The following is a 24,265-nucleotide window of genomic DNA, read 5'->3' as shown; positions in this document are numbered from 1 at the left end:
GGCATTTGATAAGGTGCCACACCAATGGTTAATGTGGAAAATAAAAATTCATGGTGTAGGGGGCAACCAATTGGCATGGATAGATTGGCTAACAGGAAACAGAAGGCATATATGGGTCATTTTCTGGTTGGCAAGATGTAACAAGTGGTGTGCCACAGGATCAGAGCTGGCGCCTCAACTTTTTACAATTTATATTAATGACTTGGATGAAGGGGTGGCTTGATTGAAGTATAAAAGATCCTGAACTGTCTTGACAAGGTGGACGTGGAAAAGGTGTTTCCTCTGGGTGAGTCCAGAACTAGAAAACACTCTTAAAATTAGGGGTTGGCCTTATAGGACAGAGATGAGGAGAATTTTTTTCTCAGAGGGTTGTGCAACTTTGGAACACTGCCTCAGGAGCCAGTGAAGGTGGGATCATTAAATATTTTTAAGGCAGAGGTAGATCGATTCTCTTGCCTAACAAGAATCTAAGGTATCCAGAATAGATTAGACCAGCCATGATCTTACTGAATGGCAGAGCAGGCTTGAGGGGCCTACTCCTAATTCATATGTTCGTATGGCAGGCTGTTTACGGCATTCTATTTCTAAATTTTTAAAACAAGTTCTGGCACTGATTTTGATATCAAAGAGCGTCAATTCATTTTCTCCTCCAGGGAGTATTTCTTCAGACAAGGTCAAGTGATCTTCTGGATTTTGTTGACTCAGAGCCACACCCTGATGTGCATTTACCCTCTGAACTTTGAACACTTACAATACCATTTTCTTTTTGCCAAATCAATTCTGGTGTTTTTCGTTGGGTTAATCCGGTTCCTGATATGTGCAGAAACCCATCACCGATTTGAACTGCTGAGAAATTACACCCACCCACCAGGAGTCCTGCCTGTCCAATAAAAAGCTTTCTTCTTAGGCAGTCCCTCCGGATTGAGGATGATTTGTTTGCTCCCTGGTTCATTAGGTTCTATGATGGCGGATAAGGCCAGTGTATGATCTGTAGACTCTGCTAACACTGGGGAAAGGTGGTGCTTGAAAGATCAAGCAGATGAGGTATTTGGGGGTTTGTGCACTCATTCCAACACCACAATTTCACCATTGCACGCTCCCGATGAAGTCTCTTGATGTGTTCAGTGCCTTCCTGGATTAACCTTCCCTGTTTTAGTCAGTCACAAGCCAGGAACTCCCATAAGTTGGTGGGGATGTTTGGCCTCTGCAGGGATGCTTCGAGGACATCCCTAAAGCATTTCCAATGTCCTCCTGGGAGTCTTCTGCCGCAATCAAGTTCCGTGTAGAGCAGTTGCTTTGGGAGTCTGGTGTCAGGCATATGTATGGCATGTCCTGCCCAGCGGAGCTGGTTTTAAGTGATTAGTGCCTCAATGCTGAGCAAGTGGGTATGGGAGAGGACACTGCTGTTGCACCGCCTTTCTTGCCACCGGATTTGAAGGATCTTGTGCAGGTATCGCTGATGGCACTTCTTCAGCATTTTGAGGTGTCTGTTCTAAGTTGTCCAAGCCTCCAAAGCATATAGAAGCACAGGGTAGAGTTACTGCCCACTAAATCATGACTTTAGTCTCAGTTTTCAGGGGTACAGAGCACTCGTTAGTGACACATCTCAAACACAAATCCAGTCAGTTTGGATCCCATAATTGCTCACAGAGGTAGTGCTGGAGTTAAAGCATCTAAATCCCCATAGCTTATCAGAGCCAGTCATCAGCAACACTACTGCAGAGTGGTCTGCATTTTTGATGCAAACCTGCTTTGTTTCCATTTCCCAGGCTCCTGGACTCTATGCCCTGCTTTGCTATACTGGTTTTTCATATGTCTATTCTACCCGCCTTAATTAAGCACCTTTTGTATTATTCGCACATTCACCATCTCAAATGTCTGATGCTTTGATGTACTCACATGTCATGATGTCACTTTTGCTATTTAACCATCTCCTGTTTTGCACAGCACTTCATATTTTTTTTCCTAATATTCATTTATTCTAAAGGTGTGGGTGTCAGTCACTGTCTAAGCTGGCATTTATTCCCCAAATTGCCCTATGAAGGTGGTAACGAGCTTTCTTCTTGAAACACTGCAAGTAATGGTTTGATATAAATGACTGTATTGCTAAACCACTTTAAAGGCAGTTCAGTCAAGCACGCTGGTGTGGAACTGGAGCCATATATGTGCAAACAAGTTATGAAAAGCAAGTTTTCTTCCCTAAAGTACATTAGTAATCCAGTTGAGTTTTACAACAATCTGACAGCTTCCTGGTCAGTTTTTTGGCATAATTAGCAACTTTGCATGACTTAAAACAAAAAAATTAAGCTTGTGAACAACTGGAAATGAAGCACAATTCTTTTGGAAACAAAACTTCTGAACAAATCCAACTGGACCCTCGGCAATTTTCAACCACTCCAGATTCCAATTTAAATGGCATCTCAGTCCCAATATCAATACGAAGGCCTTGATTTTAAAGCAAAGGCTCATGATTCCTTGATTAAAATGTGTATATTGTGGGAAATTATATTGAAAAGTTTCCGGATCTGTTAAAAATGGTTATACGTTGCCCCCACGCTGCAAGGTATTTTTGCTGGCCAAAATGAATTTTCTTCCATTTTTCTTCTGCTGGACAAAGGGTCACAATCTCAGGATATGGGGTAGGCCATTTAGGATTGAGATGAGAGAAACCTCTTCACTCAGAAGGTGGGGAGCCTATGGAATTCTCTACCACAGAGGGCTGTGGAGGCCAAGTCACTGAATATGTTTAAGAAGGAAACAGATAGATTTCTAGAATCCAAAGGCGTCAAGGGGTATGGCGTTGAGATAGAGGATCAGCCATGATCATACTGAATGGCGGAGCAGACTGAAAAGGCCTAATAACCTACTCTTGCTTCTATTTCCTATGTTTCTATAAAACCTCAGGTGGTGACTTTGATAGAGTGGAAAGAGAGTGTTAAATACCACACAAAGTATCTGGTAGATAACATACACAATTTGGAGGCTGGGACCTATTTTTGCTTAACTTATTCTTTGCTCACTGAAGTGCTGGTTGTAGCTTACAAAAAATCAGAGTGCTTTGAAGAACAATGAGGCTGACTGCTCTTTTAAATCTCAACTTTTCTAGCAATAGATATTCATGACACAATCAAAGGGAGAACAATTTTATAGTTGTTCAGATGTTTAAAAGTATAAGGATGGCATACATTACTACTGAACACTTTCATTCATATTTAATGCTTTATTGACTAAAGACATGATGCCAACATGGAGGTTGAAAGACCTTGACAACTTTGCAGGTCTGAATGCATACAACTATCCTGTAATGTTTAAATTCATTAAAGCTTGCCTCACAATTCATTCTGACATTACTGAACAAGTTTCTGTACATTAAAAAAATCCTTGCAGAAAGTTATTTGTTTTGCACAACAATCACAAGACTTTGTACAATGGATAAAAGCTAAAGTGATCGGACCAGACGAGGAGTTTGGATTTTCCAACCACAAATCCAACCCGCAAGGCCAAGACTAATTTGCAGCACTCCCAAGCACATTTTCAGGATCACATGAATTTTCTGGTTGCCTAATGTCAAGGAACATGAGGACAATTTCTTAATGAGCACAACTGAAAATCGATTTTCAAATCATTGCGATAAAAGTGACAGACTATTAACAAGGGAGAGAAAATGAAAATGACAATGATATCATATCTTGCAATTGCGATTCAATGTACTTCAATCTAAATTTGAAAGCTTTTCACATGCTATTTACCACACCACCACTTAAATGCCAAACTTATTTCAAAATCAAGGGGCTAGCATTGTTCTTGTACGCTAAATCCTGTGAGGGTAGCAAGTTTTATGTCATATGCAACTCAGCGTTGGTACAGATGAACAGACCATACTGAAACTATCCAATTTCAGGCAGCACATAATAGAATATTAATATTTTTTTTGCACAAAGCTTATCAAAATGCCCACAAATAGGTAAGTAGGGCCTACACAAATGACTATGTTGGAGATTTTTGCTATCAAGTTAATATAAAGGGAATAGTACTAAAAAGTCAAGTTGGAAAAGAATTGTAAAAAGCATCCAAGCAGGGAACTGAAACAGGAGAAGGTAAACCCATGCAGCATTTACTTTGTCAGATAACTTTTTCTTGCGAGCATCTGCACCAGCAGCTCTGAAATCATGGCAAATAGATGTGCAGTCAACACCTCTCCTAAATAAAGATCGACTCCAGAATTGCTGAACTTTTTCTACATATCTGTATACATTTTGCATCTGTCTTTACCTAGGAAGATGCTGCTGCCCAGGTCATGGTGAAAGAGGAGGTACTTCAGACACATGAAGGATTTAAAATTGATAAAGAAGCAGTATGCATGGGCTGTCTATTTATGAGAGTAATGATATTGATGTGGTGTTCATAGGCTTCAGAAGGCATTTGATGAAGTGCCGCACAATAGACTTATGAGCAAAGTTAGACCTCATGGAATAAAAGGACATTAGCAACATGGATACCAGATTGGCTGATTGACAGGAAGGAGAGTAGTGGTTATTGTTAGTGGTTGTTTTTCGGACAAGAGGAAGATTTATAGTGGAGTTCCCCAGGGGTCGTGTTAGGAGTCCTGCTCTTCCTGAATGACCTAGACCTTGGTGCACAGTGCACAATTTCAAAATTTGCAAAAGATATAAATACGCAAACTGAGGACAGTGTAGAACTTGGAGATCGACAGGTTGGTGGAATGGGTGGTTAGTGACAGATGAAATTTAATGTAGAAGTGTGGGAAGAACAGAGAGAGAGGCAATATAAATTAAAGGGCACAATTCTTAACAGAGTGCAGGATCAGAGAAACCTGGGTGTATACGTGCATAAATCATTGAAAGTGGCAGGGCAGATCGAGAGACTGGTTAATAAAGCAACAGGGGCATAGAGTACAAAAGCAAGGAAGTTATGTTAAACCTCTATAAAACACTGGTTCGGCCTCAAGTGGAGTATTGCATACAGTTCTGGGCGCCACACTTTAAGGATGTGATAGCTTTAGAGAGGGTGCAGAAAAGGTTCACAAGAATGGTTCCAGGGATTAGGAACTTCAGTTATGTCAATAAATTGGAAAAGTTGGGACTGTTCTCCTTGGAGAAGGTTGAGAGCAGATTTGATAGAGATATTCAAAATCATGAAGGGTCTAGACAGAGTCGATAGGGAGAAACTGTTCCCATTGGTAGGGGAATTGAGAACCAGAGGGCACAGACTTAAGGTAATTGGTAAAAGAAGCAATGGCGAAATGAGGAAAAACATATTCAAGCAGTGAGTGTTTAGGACCTGGATTGCTCCTTCAGAGAGGCAGCACAGATAGTACAGGCTGAATCGCCTCCTCCTCTGCTGTAACCATACTATGACCTAATTATGTCGCACCAAATTACGCTGTGGAGAACAAATGCAGACATGAGCACAGAGTAAACCCAAGACTACAATGGATTCAAGATAAGACACCAAGGAGTAAATGCTCCATTAACGCCTTTAAGAACTAGCATTCCTTATTCTTGCCGGTGGGTGTTGATGCAACAAAGTATAGAGTTAAGTTATGACAATAAAAGGGAAAAGGGAAAGCAACTAATTCTGCTGGTTGGTGTCTAGGATTGGGGACATGGTTTAAAATTAGAGCCAGTCATTTCAGGTCTGAAATTAGAAAATCCTGCTATGCACAAAGGGTGGTAAAATTTGGAACATTCTTCCACAAACAGCAATTGATGCTAGATCATGTTAATTTTCAATCTGAGATTGATAGATTTCCGTCACCCAAAGGTATAAAGGGATATGGGACAAAGGTGGGTATATGGAGTTAGCTCGCAGATCAGCAGTGATTTCAATGAATGGCAGAACACACTCAGGGCTTGTAGTAACTGAACGTATAGCCTCTCCTACAGTATATCAGGGGTCACAAGATTGTTCTTGGCAGCTCTAATGAGCCCTAAGCACGGGTAATCTGGGAGGTGGGTGGGGGCTTCTTATCGAGGACCTGGTTCAAGCATGTAGCATCTGAAAAGCTCTGTAATAAAGTTTACTGTTTCTTGTTAAAACCTGTCCAGTATGTCAAGTCATTACATTTGGCAACGGGGGTAAAATAACTTTGGCGCTGCACCTCGCCTTGTTAACGTGAATACATCAAATCTTAAGAAAAAAGAAAATACTCACCAGTCATGCCACTCTTTGGCAGAATCAATCCTTACAACGCGACTATGGAAGACTGGAGAAGTATGTAGAGTGCCTTGGTTTTCATTTCGTAGCAAATGAAATTACCGCGGAGGAAAAGTAGAAAGCAATATTTTTGAGTGTATGTAGTAGCAAGACATACAGCCTCATCCGCAGACTAACGGCCCCAAACGCGCCCAATTCTAAGTCCTTGAATGCATTAGTGGACCTCGTGAAAGCGCATTTCTATCCGAAGCCATCTGTAATAATGCAGAGGTTTAAGTTTAATTCCAGAGTTAGGACCCCAGGAAGAGTCCATCGCAATCTATATAGCGACGTTGAAGCAGTTGACAGAGCACTGCAACTTCAGAAACATGCTGAATGATATACTGCAGGACTGATTAATTTGTGGAGTTCACAACGACGCCCTTCAGCGCTGTTTACTCGCAAAAGTCAACATCAATTCGAAGCGCGTCATGGAAATAGCACTAGCATGGAAAGAGCTGAGGGGCTCACAGGCTTTACAACACGTTCAACATGGCGCTGTTCTTCATGTAGGGCGGGAACCTACCGCATGGCATGGTGTGAAAACCAGAGACACAGCAGCAAAGCAAGAGGCAAGGTCTGCTGTTAGAAAAATGCAAAGGCCTAATAGAAACATTTCAGCAGCAACTCCAAGGTTAATCTGTTATAGATGTGGGGGTGACCATGTACTGGACACCTGCAGATTTAAGGAGGCAGAATGCCATTACTGATATAAGAAAGGTCACTTAATAAAGCAATGCTGTGCGAAATCAAATCAGCTCATAAAGCAGCAAACCAATATGATTGAATTGAATAATACAATAGAACCTAAAGCCGCAGATAGTGACATCTATTCCCTATACAACATCATAGCAATAAAAACCAAACCTGTTACTGTCACAATCCAAGTTAATAGGAAGCCACTAATAATACAGGAGCCTCAACCAAAGTGATGGGAGAGCACATGTTTAAATATCTAAATAAAAAGGTACCCAGCCACTGAATCTGGAGCGACAACTGCTCAATTGAAGACATACAATGGAGAATCTATACAGGTAAAGGGCATCACCACAGTATCTGTGTCTTATAGGCAAAAGACTGCTAAGCTTCCAGTAATAATAGTGACAAGTGAAGGACCAAGTCTTCTGGATTGAGACTGGTTTCAAAAAAATCAAGCTTAACTGGTCCAAAATATTTCACTTGAGAACAGGAGGAGTTCCTTAACTGCTAAGGAAATACGACAGTGTTTCTCGTGACGAATTAGGGAAGCAAAAGGCTTTCAAGTAAAAATATATATGGGTTCTCAGGCGACACCCCATTTCTTTAAGGCCAGACCCATTTCTTATGCCTTAAATGAGAAGGTGGATGCAGAACTGTGCTGGTTAGAAATGCTAGGCATCATGCAACCAGTCTAATTTTCAGAATGGGCAGCACCTATAGTCCCAGCAAAGTCTGACCAAACTATACGCATTTGTGGGGACCATAAATTGACCAAACAAGGCAGCTAACCTAGATGAATATCCTATCCCGAGGATAGGCTACTTACATGCAAAGCTAGCTGGAGACAAATCCTACACAAAACCGGACATGAGCCACGCTTATCAACAATTAGAGTTGGATAGCATGTCTAGAGGATACATTGCCATCAACATGCACAAGGGTCTTTATCAATATACTCACCTACCCATTGGAGTATCGTCTGCATGTGCAATCTTCCAAAGGACAATGGAGAGTCTTTTGCAAGGACTTCCCCGAGAGGTAGTATACCTAGATGATGTTCTGATCACAGGATCAACTGTAAGCAAACACTTGGCCAACCTGGGAGAGGTGCTATGATTATTCTTGGAAGCCAGCGTACAATTAAAGAGAGAAATGTACATTCCAAGCACCAGACGTTACTTACCTGGGTCACAGGATGGATGCCATGGGGTGGCATCTGATAGAAAGTTAGGGTGATCAAAGATGTGCCCTCTCCGTCCACTGCAACCAAACTCAAAGTCTTTCCTGGGTATGATCAACTATTTATTATAGCCGCTTCTTGCCAAACTTGTCAACACTGTTAGCACCATTACACTTGTTAAAAAAGAATCATTAGTCGTGGAATTGACAACTTTGTGACAGTTAAGAAGCTATTACATTCATCGTGTTTATTGGTACACTGTAACCCAAAGAATTAACATGTGATGCCTCTCATTGTGCGGGGGCTGTGTTATCACACAGAATGGAAGATGGATCAGAAGGCCAATCCAACCCTCTCCACAGCTGACAAGGGTCATTCCCAACTGGAAAAGGATATTCCGGAGTGAAAAAATTCCACCAATATCTTTCCACCGACATTTCACCATTGTGTCGGACCATAAACCATTAATAGGTTTATTCAGTGAGGATAAGGCTATTCCACCAATAGCATCAACAAGACTTCAATGCCGGGCTTTGATATTATGTGTATGAATATACCTTTATGCACCGTCCTGGCTTGCATAATGCAAATGCAGACGCAATCATTTCCTGTTACGAGATAGCATTGTACATGCTCCAGTGCCAGAAGTTGTGCTTATACTGAATTTCTTGGATTCTTCGCCTGCGTGCACGAAGCAAATTAGAAATTGGACGAACAGAGATCCAATTTTGTCAAAAGTCAAAGACCTTGTATTGCAAAGGTGGTCTAATTTACCAGTATCTGAAGAGTTGAGACCACTCCATGCCCGAAAATCAGAGTTGTCAAAATGGAATCTTGTTGTGAGGATCAAGTGTTGTCGTTCCATCACAAGGAAGAGAACCACTCTTGACAGACTTCACGATACACATCCAGGCATATCGAAGATGAAAATGCTTGTGCAAAGCTATGTCTGGTGGCCAGGTATTGACAGTGACATTGAAAGCATGGTCAAGCACTGTCTGCATTGTCAGCAACAACAGAAGTTGCCCATTTCAGCTCCAGTACATCCAACGGAGTGGCCTGATCGACCCTAGGTTAGACTACATACTGATTATATAGGACCATTCTTAGGTACCACGTTTTTATTGATCGTAGATGCACATTCTAAAAGTATGGATGTGTCTGAAGTCAGATCAGAGGGGACATAGAGAAGAATCAAAGTAATCAAAACTTGAATCACGATATTCATAGTGGAATTCGTGCGGAGTTTTGGAAGTGAACCTTGTTGGGTTCCTGATACAATTATCTCAGAAACTGGCCCCTTGTCCTTCCAAGCGGAAGTGGAAGACTGAGTTGTTCAAAAACATGTGGACCATCTTCAGAGTAGAGAGACATTCCAACAACCAGCTATTCCACCTGTGATTAATGTTGAATCATTAATCCCTAAGGTGACAGATCGACCTAGAATAGACATGCCCATGTCAGGAGGTGGGATACTCATCACACAATTCCCAGCTTCAGACATGCTCTTGTAGCCACAGTATTTATATAGCTAGTCCAATTCAGTTTCTGGTCAATGGTAGCCCCCAGGATGTTGACAGTGGGGGATTCAGCTGTGGTAATTGAACATCAAGGGCCGATGGTTGGATTCTCTCTTGTTGGAGATAGTCATTGCCTGACACTTGTGTGGTGCAAATGTTACTTGCCACTTGTCAGCCCAAGTCTGGACATTGTCCAGGTCTTGATGCATTTGGACATAGACTGCTTCAGTATCTGAGGAGTGACAAGTGGAGAACATCAGGCAATCATCAGCAAACATCCCCATTTCTGACCTTCTGATGGAAGTAAGGTCATCGATGAAGCAGCTGAAGATAGTTGGGCTGAGGACATTACCCTGAGGAACTCCTGCGGTGATGTCCTGGAGCTGAGATGACTGACCTCCGACAACCACAGCCATCTTCCTTTGTGCTAGGTATGACTCCAACCAGTGGCGAGTTTTCCCTAATTCCCATTGACTCCAGTCGTGCTAGGGCTCCTTGATGCCACAATCTGTCAAATGCGGCCTTGATGTCAAGGGCAGTCACTCTCACCTCACCTTGGGAGTTCAGCTCTTTTGTCCATGTTTGAACCAAGGCTGAAATGAGGTCAGGAGCTGAGTGGCCCTGGCGGAACCCAAACTGAGCGTCAGTGAGCAGGTTATTGCTAAGCAAGTGCCGCTTGATAGCACTGTTGATGACCCCTTCCATTACTTTACTGATGGAGTGTAGGCTGATGGGGCGGTAATTAGCCGGGTTGGATTTGTCCTGCTTTTTTTTTTGTGTACAGGATATACCTGGGCAATTTTCCACATAGCCGGGTAGATGCCAGTGTTGTAGCTTGGCTAGGGGTGCTGCAAGTTCTGGAGCACAGGTCTCCAGTACTATTGCTGGAATATTGTCAGGGCCCGTAGCCTTTGCAGTATCCAGTGCCTTCAGCCGTTTCTTGATATCATGAGGAGTGAATCAAATTGGCTAAAGACTAGCATCTATGATGCTGGGAATCTCCGGAGGAGGCCAAGATGGATTTTCCACTCGGCACTTCTGGCTGAAGGTTGTAGCAAATGACTCAGCCTTATCTTTTGCACTGATGTGCTGGGCTCCCCCTTCATTGAGGATGGGGATATTTGTGGAGCCGCCTCCTCCTCCAGTGAGTTGTTTATATAGAATACTGTAAATACAGTATTCTACCAGAATTCAGCAACCAGGGGCTACATTAATTAGTAGCCTAAATATATTTTGCTCATCAGGATTTGACAAGTTGTATAGTACTAAACTAGGATGTAAATTACCTAGTCAATGGGAGGAAAATGCAAACCTCTCATGTCATAGTTGCAGATGTGAGCTATATTCACATAGCTATTAGGAAACTGGGTTAAACTTGGCATGCTAACAAATGACCAAACACTATGTTGGAAATGAAAATCAAACAGTACATAAAGGAAAAAATGCCTGGTCATTGACAAGAGAAGCTTGTACTAAAGCAATGCGGAAGTCAAGGAGCTTCCACTGCAGTATGCATAAAAGACTGCAAGCTACACTTTAATCTGACAATCACAGATTTTCTGTTGTTTAAAAGTTATAAAAATAATTAGACCACAGCCTTTTTTTTTAAAGAAAACCTATATGTTAGTGAAGTCATACAGGAGATATCCAGTGCCATGACTCAGAACCTTAATTTCTGCAAACATCACTGGTGCTCTTCTATGAATCCTCTTGCATTCCTTTTATTGGCTGAAAAATCCAAAATTGTACACAATGTTTCAAATATGGCCTCAATAAATTTATACAAGGTTAGAATGAATTGTTCCAACAGTTAAAAGTTTCAAGATACATTCCAGTAAATGATCAACCTTTGCAGATATACAAGGATGAGATACTTTCAATCAACAATCAACCCCAGATCCACAGTGTGCTCTAAAGTACATTAACTAACACTATTCTCACCAAAGGTACTTAATTTTTCAATTAATCCCTACATTCAATTGAATAGGCCTAACTCTACCAATGCCTCAGATGCTGATTTTTACAGATCAAGTTGGTCACAATTCTCTATCTATGCTAATTTCAGTGAGCATAAACAGGACATTCGTCAGGGCATTACAATTAACCTCAGTGCCCCTGGGTTAGGAGAGAGAAATCATACTGCTCTCCAGAAACCACTTTTGGAAAATGCATGTAGCTACACACGGGTGAAGCAAGTGGGCAGGATTGGATGGATCAGCTGTGATGGCTTCCTCCCCACCCCACACATAGAAAGCTGACACACACATCACAAAATGTTATTGATCTGTCTGGCAAATTTCAATTAATTCAGCACCCACAGCTTTTGGAAGAAAATTCCACATTTCCACTAGCCTGTGAGAAAAAGTGCTTCCTGATTTCACTCCTGAATGGCCTGGCTCTAATTTTTAGATTGTGCTTCCTTTCACCCCCACCCTGCCGAATGGCTTCACTAGTTACTCTATACCTTCCCTATCAAGTCCCTTTATCATTTTGACCACCTCAACAGGGTCACCTTTCAATCATCTAAACTTAAAAGGAATGCAAAACGGATGTATGCAATCTGCTTGAAAAAGCTGTCAATAGTCATCAAGAGTTGTATTAGCAGAAACTCGGGTTCTTTCCCACCATCTTAGCTGGGAAATAAATAGAATCATAGAATGATAGGGCAAAGAACAACATTTGCCTGTGCCAGTTCTTTGAAAGAGCTTATTAGTCCCATTCCCCTGCCCTCCCCACAGCCCTGCAAACTTTTCCACTTCAAGATATTTATCCAAATTCTTTCTGAAAGCTACTATTGAATCTGCTCCCATTACCCTTTAGGCAGTGCATTCCAGATCATAACTCTGCATAAAAAAAATCTCATATCTCTAATTGTTTGGGCAATTATCTTAAATCAGTGTCCTCAGCTTACCAATCCTACTGCCACTAGAAATAGTTTATCCTTTTTACTCTTTCAAGATCCTTATGATTTTGGACACCTCTATTAAACCTCCCTTAACATTTTCTGTTCCTAGGAAAGCAACCTGAGTTTCTCTTGCCACTTAACTGAATTCTTTCATCCCAGCAACAATCTAATAAAGTTCTTCTGCCAATCAAACCAAAATGAATACAGCCCTACCTGTCAAAGCATTTACTGCACAATAATACCAAAACACAGGTGATTAACTGTTTAAAATGAGAGATAAGATTGAGCTAGCCAATTAAATTATAGTGACAAATAACATTCCCTTTGGATAGTTTGAAAGTATGAATTAAGAAGCTGTACGCAAAAAAAAGTGGCAGAAGTCATTCATAAGAACCAGGAGTAGGCTATACAGCCCCTTGAACTTGCTCTGCCACTTAATATGATCTTCGACAACTGCACTTTCCTGTCCAAAGCCATATCCCTCTCTGATTCCCTTAGAGTCCTGAAATCCTTCAATCACAGCCTTGAATTTCCTCAACACCTGAGCATCCACAGGCCTCTGAGGTACAGAATGCCAAAGATTCACAACTCTCCAAGTGAAAATTTAATGTTGACAGATACATATGTAGGTGATTGGGAACAGATAATGAACAATTGCATAGTTCCACTGGACACGATGCAAGAGCAGTTTGGAAGGACATTGGCGGATAGATCGCTGAGGCTATCACCATAGTCTGAGGCAAAGTAAAGTCAGCATACAGGATCTTGAACTGTAAAGCCTGAAGAATAGGTCACAAATATCAGGAGATGATTAATTTAGCGCACAGCACTGATCCACCCCATGCACTGTGTCATTCTGGTCACCGCATTAAGGAAAAAACAACATAAAGGCATTGTAAAGATGACAGCAAAGGGCAATTAGATAGATAGCTGAGTTATGAGAAGTTTCTAAATGTGGGAATGCTTACACTGAAGATATGGCTGAAGATATACACTAAAGGGCAAAACACTGAAATTCAAAGACAAAACTTTGGGATTCTGAAATAAAAAAATTCAAAAGTGAGTGTAAGTTAATATTTCTACAGTATTTTTATATACATTTAAGATTATGTAAACATAAAGTACAACAGCAAACAGGCTCTGCTAAACCACTGAAAATTAGTTCGGCTGTAACTAGAATAGCGTGCCTACTTTTGAGTGTTTTACTTCAGGAAGGATGTCAAGGCCGTGTGTGCATAAGAGATTTGCTATGATATTAAGGCTGACAGGCTTTAATTACAAGATACTAGAGAAACTGGGGCGCTTAACATTGAGAAAAGATTGAAGAGGCTTAATTAGAGGTGTTCAAAATGATGGTGTTTTGATGAGGTAAATCAGAAAGTAGAAGGCATAAACTTAAGATAATCACTAGAAATTGAAGGAAGAGGTTACAATATTGTTTCTTTATATTTATATACAGGTTGTTAGACTTGGAATGGTAGCAGATTCAATAACAGCTTCTAAAAGAGGTGTCAATTTTTTGAAAAATTAAAAATTTATGGGGAATGAGATTATGACCAGAGCTGACACAGGTGCTGTAAAAATCCGCAGTGCTATGAATAAATAACAGGATTCAGAAGACAAAGATCCTGCTTGACCCAAACTTTCATTTTTGAGAAAACACCAAGTTAACAATGGAAAATCATAAGACGACAAGTGAAAACAGTGAGAATTCAAGGTAAAACTTGGTATGGATATAAAATGGGCTGAAGAGAAATAAAAGCAGCAGTAATTGTTCAGGATTAACATAAGTGAGGGGGAGATAACTAGAAAAAGAAATCAGAAACCCAATGTAAATTGGTCAAAGTTCCAGGTGATCATAACTATAGGGGTGGAAGGGGCTGCAGCGTGAACAGGAAGCAACGAGAAAACTAGAGAGGGATTAGATCTGAAAAATACTAAGTGGCAGGTGAAATTCGAAATAAGACATGTTCAAGGTTGTGCACATTGAAAGCAAAGATAAGTTTATGCATATACTTTAGATGTTGTGGCAATAAAAAAAGTAAAGCAGAAATGGAAGGAGATATGATGATTTAGCGTTTAATAAACTACAGTATCCACGTCAGGCTGCATTGAGTGAAGTGTTCAATTTTAATTAAGACATTCAAAGAGACATTGGAGGAGATGCAATGAAAAACCATGAGACTGATCCTGGAAGTCAAAGGATCGAGTTATGATCCAAGGTTGAAAAAGTGGAGCTCTTTAGAGAGGGCACCTTATACAAACATTAACGATATAAACAAGGTAAATCTGCAGCACTACTTTTAGGTGAGACAAAACCCCAGAACAAACATGCACAGGCTAATACTGGTGAAAGGAAGATTCAGGATAAAAATTGGAACAAATTTCTTCATGTGTTAACATCTAAATGACCTAAGGTAGTGGATCCAAAAGCCTCACTTTCATTCAACATAGTTAGGTGACAAAATGGGAAATGCAAGTTATTCTGGATCAATGCGCTAAGATTAGCAAAACAGCCTTCTTTGCTGGAGATACAAAATCACAAGATAAGTATCAATACCCCAGAGTCAAAATGTAAGTACAACTGTCAATGTTTCAACACAGTAATGCTGTGTCAGATCAGTTCATAAAAACAAAAAGTACAGTAACAATCGCCCCCTTCTCATTTCAGAGCAAAGAGTTCTCACCAGTGTCTTTCCATTTTAATTTCTTCAGACCATGGTAGTGTCAGACAGGGGCACTAGATTTGCTCCAATACACAATGTAGACTTTGGTTTTTTTTTCAGTAACTAAATTTTCATACAAGAGTATATGGCATGTATGGTACATTTCAACAATATCATACTAAATATCTTTCTTCCATCTCTTGAAGGCTCCTCAGCAACTTCTACTATTCCATTTTGTTCATGAGATATCTCCTTAAAAAGTAGCTTAACTTCTTGAAAATTCATTTTATTCAAATGTTTCCTATTCAAATCCACTAAAATATTGCACCATAAAGTGTCTTTTTGCATCTAAAACACTGGATACCTAGCACATTCTCATTTTCAATGTGTGAAAACCCTTTTAGATATTTTGATTCAAAACCTCAGAACTTTAATGAACCAACACAAGCTGAAAGAATTTTTACACAACTTTTAAGTTGTAAATGCAATAAAAGTGTGAAACAAACTTAGTTACTCTCATCATAAAAAATCACAAACACACAATAAGAACAGGCAAAGATCAGCAGGTTCATCAAGTTGACCCTGTACTCGCACACTGGAATTCTGCACATCAGCACCCCCCCCAATACCCCTCCAGCCATGCAAATCTCCCGGAAAAGACAAATTACACCTGCAAAAAATATACCACCAATTATTCAAGAAATGATCTATTAGTGAACTAGTTAGTGAAGATTGGTAGACCTCCTGTGGCACTGTTCACAATGAGTAGAAAGATATGGCAGAAATCTACAACAGCCACAGTGAAGCTTGTGGGCATTGGCAAATGTTTAACTGGCTCAGTTTTCCCAATAACTAATCAAAAATCAATTTGTTTGGCTGCTACGGAAAGGTTTACAATGTAACTTACTAAACATAAAACATAATATTACCTATAAATCTAGACTTGCAAGAAACAAAGTGAAGATTGAGGCAGACAAAAGTCCCTAAGAGAGTCTGACTGCAGCCAAGATATAATCACTTCCTCTAATGGTCAAGCATTCACCCAAGATGAAGATTGAGGCTTAAAAAACAGAGAATAAATTTCATACAGTGAATTAGTCAACATGGTTATGCATTTTCCATTGTGAACCGATAAATGGTATACCAATATAGCATCTCATCAGTTTTTCTTTAATTTGGATTTGTTTTCAAAAAAAATTTGCCATCAACAGACCCAGTGACTGGGAAAATGTTTGATGTCTGTAGAAAAATGTTTTTTTTTTTAAACCCCATCTGCCATAATTCTAGTACTTTTACTACCAAATTACAACCCACTCCACAGGATTGGATTGTGATGCAAACAGGATTTCGGTGCAACATACTTCAAAAGCTTAAACAAACTTGTTAAAATATCAACATTATATGCCTCAATCAATAAAGCGAACACAACCACCTTTCAGGAATAACAGTCAAAACATTCTCTAAAATAGTTTGGGAAAAGTGGGTGGAGATGCCCAAAGGCCCTTGATTTATAATAAAAGCTTTTCTTTAACTTCTGTCTCTGTCCAGAAATGTTATTCAGAATCCAGGAGTCTGATGATCAAAATATTTACTAGAAATAGAAAAAACATTTTTTTTAAAATTAAAACCTTTAATGTCACTTGTGGTCCACAAGTAAACTCCACTTTCACATGGATAATGGTGCTTTGTAAATGTCGCTCCTTTGGGGATACTGCAAGGCTACCCTTTGTCAATATCTTGGTTTGTGCTATTCTGCATCCTCTCTGTTTACCTGTGAGATGTAGTTACAGACTCCCTCTGAAATAAGACTCAATATCTGTCCTTATGTGCAGATACGTTTTGATGTGCTTTCTGTACTCGACGGGTAGATTACCCTGGATTCTCTGCAAAGGCTGATTTCTCCCCTTGTTTGATATGTTATTTATTGAACTGAACTTCATGGTAGGTCAGCATAGAGGGAAATACTTCTGCTGTTGAGCAACAACGAAGGAAGGCACAAAAAAAGCTGCAAGATAAAATTTTATGTGAAGCCAATGGTGTCTAAGAAGCCTACAAACCACTCAGCTAAGTCGCTGGGTCAAAATTCATAATGGCACTGTGGGTGTATGTACCTACACCACATGGACTGCTGCTGTTCAAGGCGGCAGCTCACCACCTCCTTCTCAAGGGCAATTAGGGATGGGCAACAAACACTGACCTAGCCAGTGACGCCCACATCCCGTGACAGACAAAAAAAGACGAACAATGGCAATGACAGAAGTCCAGGAATGAGTGAACATTGAGCCAGGCATTTGAAGTGAGACAAAGCAACATCGCTTTAAAAAAAAATTACCTACATTAATATACTTGCACTTCCCAGTAATGCAAGAACTTTCAAAATGAGAAATTGTTATGCATCATTTTTGATTTGCTGTGTTTTTTAAGTGACAGAAATCATGACATTTGCACAGAAAAGGACTTAGACTGTAAACGTTCAAAAATACAAATTTTCAAAATTTTTCACTTAAGTAATAAAATTATTTTAATTAAATCAAATAGGAGCAAACAGTTTTGAATGTTTGATTGCTAAATGTGAAACACTAATTTACCAGGTATTTCTGTGAAAAGCAACGTAATTAGAAATATCCAACTTTTATGTGCCACAAAACAGGGCTGTGCCAATGAACCATTTAAATAATTATTTACTGATATGATGAATAAAGCATCTGGATCCATTCAAGAAAGCAGCATGAGTTGCTAATAAAGTTTTTTTTTAACAACAAAGCCAACATAAGCAACCGATACCAGTTTATTTTTAGAATTCCAGTTACACCTAGAAAACCGGATTTAAACCGATGTTGTAAGTTTCCATTTACCAAAGCACTGACTTAACCCATAAGGAGAGCATACTTTACAGGGTTACCTAGGAAGGCAATTAAATCACTATGCTTAAAATTTACTTGGTCTAAGCATCACTTATCACCATTTCCAATGGTTTCAGCAGCCAGCTGCAACTTCAGTCTTCCAAGTTGCTGTAACATGGTAAATTCGGATTTCCTATAAAGTTTATGGAGGAAAGAACATCAGTTTTCAGTGTTTCTACTTCGTTCACTATTATTGGTCTGTAGAAATAGTCTCAATGACTTACAGTAACTAAATAATTGCCAAACTTTCTGTTTCTCAGTTCCAGAATTGTGTTTAAAGTAACAGCCCCCCACTTGATTATTTTCACAATACCAGTTTTACAAATTCAAGTCAAAAGTTCGAATTTGAAACCTAACTAAAGTGACAATCTTTCTTTTAATTCCCAATGCCAAAAAATACACTCGCAAAAGTATACATTTAAATAAATTAAAACGGTGCTATTGCAAATCAAAAAATGGAAAAATACTTCAAATTCAACTTCTGTCAGTACAAAACTTGGTCCAATTGTCATTTGGCCTCTTAAACGCAGTTATGCCATCCATTACATCAGGCAATTCAGACAAGTGGATATCAATACACATCTAATTAACAGAACCCAATCCACGGGCTCATTTGAAATTCTATCCCAAATCACTTCACAGGTTACTGTTACTAGGTAAAGTCTTAATCTGCTTTTAAACTGCAACCAACACTAAGTGCCTCTGACTTACTCCAACTCCTTGTCTCATGATTATTTTTTACCAATATCGCAGAGTTCTTGCTCACAAGTGCTAATTCAAAATATCACTCATGATAGAAAATTGATGTTACAAGATCAGTCTTAGAACTTCAATAAAAGCATTAGCTTATTTTTTTTAGTACTGTGATTATGTAATTATATTTGTCTCTACTTCGATTACAAAAATATACTCCTGGGTGTCCCATGGCACTGTTCAGGGCTGAGGTGGCCACATACACACAAACTAAGCTGTATCCAGTTAGCAAAGAATGATCTTCTGGAAAAATCTTTCTTCCTGTCACATGATTAATAAGATGTCATAATAGTCCAGAATCCTCTCATCCTGTCTAATGAGAAGTAAATGCTACAAAGTGAAACAAACTTTCATAATGGACGAATCTCAGGGTGGAATGAAATCTCAGGTTTAAGAACGACAATTCATGATTCATTTAATCCTAACTTCCCACCTTATCATACCTTTCTTTCTCCAGAAAAACATGAAATTGTTTTTATTTTTGAATCAGTTCCTTGGATCCATTAAAACAATTTCCTTGCAAGGCCTTCCTCAGACCATGTGTCTATTACCTCTCATGAACACAGTTCCATTTGAAGCTCCCATTTACTCCTAATTTGAAAATTATGTATCCTACTTAGTGATCCCTTCATTAATGTGATTAGTTTAGCTGCTTTATCTAACCTCTTAATTTTAAAAACATGTTAGGTGACTACTTTCAGGTAATCTCCTTTTGCAGAACATGCAAAGCTTAACTAGATTCTGGAGATACAAATTCACATTTGTTCTGCCACTCACATTTCCTCAATCTCAATACCAAGAGCTTCTCTTTATGTATCTTTCAACGCCTCAAGGTATCCCAAAACACTTCACTGCCAATGAAAGTATTTTTAAAGCATAGATGTTGTTGCAATCTATGAAAATGCAACAACCAAATTACATACAAAGTCCCACAAACAGCAATTAATTAAACACCCAGGTCACCAGTTTTAAAGGATAACCGATAGAGAGATAAGTGTTGCCCAGAACACAGAACTCCCTTGCTCTACTTGTGACAGTGTCACTGGAATCTTTTTATCTACATGAGGGCAGACAGGTTTATGCCACATTTGGAAACAACACCTCCCAACATTACAGCACTCCTTCCATGAAATCTCAGCCTAAATTATGCGCTCAGATCTTTGAATGGGGTTCTGCTGAAGGAAGGGTCATGAGGACTCGAAACGTCAACTCTTTTCTTCTCCGCCGATGCTGCCAGACCTGCTGAGTTTTTCCAGGTAATTCTGTTTTTGTTTTGAACACAAGCTGCTGACTTAGGTGACTGTGCTACTTCTAAGCTACAACGGTATCTAAAATCCCTCATAGTTTGATGACTATTGTCCACATTACCCCAGTCTAACCAATGCCTCAAACAGAATTCTCTCTTTTGGTTTATATTCTATACTTCTGCTCATGCGACCCAATGTCTTGCTGCGATATTTGCACTGGAACTTGTCCACAACAACCCCAAATCCTTTTCCTACCTACACTTCAATTGGCATAACACCCTAATTTGGTTTCTCTAAATCTAATTATCTTACATAACTCTACACTGAGCTGTATTTGCCTTCTATTAGTTCTATTTCCTAAAAGGTCCAACTTCTCCTGTATTGTTTCTCAATATTTGCTCCTTTCCTGATTTTAACATTCTATGTACAAAGTATTATAATCTACTAGTTTAAGTAAGTTCCAGCAAAACACCTATGTGAAAGAAAGCAAAACTCAGCTTACACACCAAAGGTGCAATCATCCAACAGCAAAATATGAATTTCAAAGCTCAATAATTGAAATAGGCTAAATGTATCCTGTTAAATATATGGTTTGGGAGTCAGGTCAACAGTAATATATTTACAAAGTCTAAATACCGCTCATATTGCCATGACAGCGGACCATAGCCAGAATTACTTACGGGTATATTGAACTTTTTTAAGTTTAAAAGTAAAAAACTTTTTTTAAAAAGGACATACAAGCAAAGGCTAGCTGAGACTGTAAAGTAACCACTTGCTGGAAAATTCCTATGTGGGTTACACTTGACCAACTAGTCCAGAGAATGGAATATCGCATATAAAAGAGGAGTCAAGGCCTAATTCAAAGGAAAATATGCAATGCAAAAACTGAACTTAATCTCCTGCGGTTGCAGAGATAATGAAGGTTGGTTATCACCTCAGCAGAAACCATCTCCTGAGAGTTATAGGCCAGACTGTGGACATGAACTGAGTTGAAAGGAGACAGTTTCTGGGCGAAAGGCATGTTTGTTTTTCCCTTCCAGGAATACAGAAGAAAAGGGGTCAAAAGTCAACTGCAACCCTGGCCTGCGTGTGCAAGTTTTGGTGTTCCAGGCATGGTGTGCGAGGGTGTGCTGTGAAGGTCACAGCTGAAGAACATCGACTAGGCATCCCTGCGCTTGCAGGTAAAAAAAGCCCTCTCTCTTGGATCGGCTTTGCTGACTTGTCTTACCTCCAGCACAGTCAAAAAGGAAACAGGATAATTCCTTTCAGTTAACCTGCAGAACCAAGAATCTCCAAATCCACTGCTCAACTGCCAAAGTCAGCTCTCCCAGAATCACCCAACTTAACGGCCGCAACGTTCCACCATCTATTCCTCATGAACAAACCAAAGCCCGATTCGTATATCTTATTAACTTTCATTTTTGAGCTCAATTTCTCATTTATAATCTGTGTGTTGTGGTTTATTATTTTTTCTCGTGTTTAGTAACTAATAAACTCACTCTGACTCAAAAAAGCCTGGTTAAATTGGCTCCTTTTAAGACAAATACATTTGGACTGGGAATAGATATCCACGAGAGAAAGGATCCTCTTTAACCTTGTTGCGAGCAACCAAGGGGGTTGAAAAAAAGGAGAATCTGTTCATCCCTCCTCATCCAGGAGCACAGCAATTTGGGGTACCTTGTCCAGGATCATAAATTGGGGAAACCTCACCTGTGGACCACTCGTAACAATATTTCATATCAATTACTTGCTTGTTACGTAGACAGTTGGATCATTAATGCAATTACTTTTAAGGTTAATTAAAGATCTACTTTGGGACTGCAATGATCTTTTCTGGTCAAGCACATTCCTTATATCTATTAATTGGCAATTCGTAATGCTAAGTAGAAACAAGTAAATTTAATAAGACAAAGTTAATCAAAATTAATATTGCAAAATCTCAACATATATTGAACATGTCAGTGAGGAGTATGTCAGTGAGGAGTTTAAAGTCCAAAACTGGTTGCCTTCTAACAATTATAATAATATTGAAGATGCAATAGAAAATGTATACAAATCACAGTTGTGGCAGTTTGTTACTGCCTTGAATTCACAAGTATAATGGCCAGCTTTCATGCCCACAAATTAAAGTGAGCAACCCGCAACTAGACCAATATGCTGTATGTGATACTGTAAGGAACATACCTTTTTATTTCTGTTGGACTGTGGATTAAAATTACAATGGCTGCAGTTTGAAGGACATGTCTATTGGAACAGTGTGAGGTTATATACAATGTTACTGGAACAGAGTGTGTCATGAAAGACAGGATGGTGCTGAGGAAGCGTCTGGTCTAATGGGGAACTGCCTGACAACAATGTTTTAAATCGCTCCTGGCCAGGTGACCAAGGTCTTTGTGAGAGCAGTGCAGCAGATTAGCTCCTCATCTGAAAGGAAAATGGCCTAAAACCTTATGCTCTTGTGTGTAGGATTCCAGTAATTCCACAATAGCTAGCTGGTTTTTTCTCCTTATATCTCTATAACCTGCTCTCTCTCTGTCAAGAGGCAAAGGGGAAAATCACTGTTGGAAACATTGAAAGGCAAGTGCTCAGTGAACTAAAGACAAAGTGCTAGAAGGCCACCTCATCATCAACAAAGAACTGAAAGGAACTTGGTAGACATCGATCAAAATCAACCCATCGAATCCTATACTCCGGAATTGGTGCTACTGAACTATTTTATCCCACCCTTAAAATCCATGTTTTTGTGGGTCTTGTGTGTCATGTATGTGTGCATATAGGGATTAACATGAGGCAGAGTTTAGGTTATAGAACTAGAAATTAGTTCATATTTCTTTCTTTTGCCACTGGTTAAAGGCAATTTGTTCAATAAACAGTTATTTACTCATTAAGTTTACAAACCTGTATTCTGCTTGTATTCTGTTAACCTAAATTAAACAATTAGGTGGGTTGAATAAACTTTTCACATTTGTCACGGCTCAGGGAGCAGTGGGGCTTAGTATTGCAGCGCACTATCCCCAGTGAGTCGTGACAATACACTCATAGCACTTTCTGTAAAATTCCATTTCCTTTTATCATGTTGTACTGTGGGCTTGTGTAGTATTATGCAAATGAGGTAAATTCACTGTGTAAAAATGTGCTCAGTACAGAAATTGTGATCACTAACCCATGAGAGGATTGGCTTGTGAAATTTGTACATATTAAATTGATGTTAGTCAGATATTTCCTAATTCCATTTGTGTTAGTGATTGTGGAGTTTGCAATCTTTTTACAAGAAATTCAATTCTGCGAACATGGTCACCACAGTATTTCTCTGTATCCTAGATTAGGCAATGAAATAAAGAACTGCTTCAGTGAAGAAAATAAACAGTTCATAAGAATATTACCAACATAATTCCATATTATACATGCAAATATTCATTTCACAGTCTACGCGGAATTGAAAATTTTGAATAAAGTCTTATTTTATCAACATATATTTATAATACTTTTATAAAAAGGTATGCAATACTTTAACATTTACTACAGTTCCAATATTTCTACATCATGTTACACCACCTAAGATACAAATATTCCACAAGTCTTTATTATGTAATCTATAGCTCTAAAATGAGTTAAAAGAACTACAGACTGAACACATCTTCACGTTCCTCTGATGGATAAAGGTACAACCTTATGTGGCAGTGAGCCACACGAACCAGAAGCATGTGTTAAATTAATTACATCTCAGCTGGAGTGCAAGGAAACCAAAATCCTTGCCAGGTTTTGCATTCCTTATTAATAGCTAGTAACCCCAGTGGAAAATATATGTAGATAATGGGCAAGGGTGAGATCAGGCTCATTATTGCGCCCGAAAGTTGAATACCCTGAAAACAGGTGAAGAATGTTGACTTGGTATCAGATAGCAGGCAGCAACAATGGCACCTTACCACAGCACAACCTTCCACTACTGAGAGGCAAACAAAAATGGAGGCAAAGAAAGTGTACACACACACACACACTTTGGTTCATTGTAAAACATCCTTGTAGCAGAGGGCCCAATTCACTTGCTCAGATTATGCTTACAATAATTCATCGTACGATCAAGGTACTGAAAATTTGTTGTAATTTTTATTCAGCACACTACAGCCAAATTTTCACTCACTCAAAGCCTATATTCTTCAGGTTTTGGTTTAACAG

The 24,265-nt window shown here is 39.4% G+C and overlaps 1 protein-coding gene across 4 annotated transcripts in view; it reads right to left on the bottom strand.

Annotated features, from left to right (window-relative positions):
- The window catches only part of ppp2r5eb (protein phosphatase 2, regulatory subunit B', epsilon isoform b), a 94,217-nt gene that overhangs the window by 58,821 nt on the left and 11,131 nt on the right, over nt 1–24,265 (bottom strand). The window contains exon 2 of one of the 4 annotated variants that reach the window (XM_078562239.1): nt 18,149–18,222. The exons of the other annotated variants lie outside the window; for them this stretch is intronic. Coding sequence (XP_078418365.1) covers nt 18,149–18,206 — 58 coding nt within the window. The 5' untranslated portion in view covers nt 18,207–18,222. The remainder of the gene's footprint in view (nt 1–18,148; nt 18,223–24,265) is intronic. 4 annotated transcript variants of the gene reach the window in all.

The sequence above is a fragment of the Cetorhinus maximus genome, chromosome 18 (assembly GCF_964194155.1).
Source record: "Cetorhinus maximus chromosome 18, sCetMax3.hap1.1, whole genome shotgun sequence".
Taxonomy (NCBI): Eukaryota; Metazoa; Chordata; class Chondrichthyes; order Lamniformes; family Cetorhinidae; genus Cetorhinus; species Cetorhinus maximus.
The sequence above is the reverse complement of the archived record's forward strand: the minus strand, read 5'-3'. Positions and strand labels throughout refer to the sequence as shown.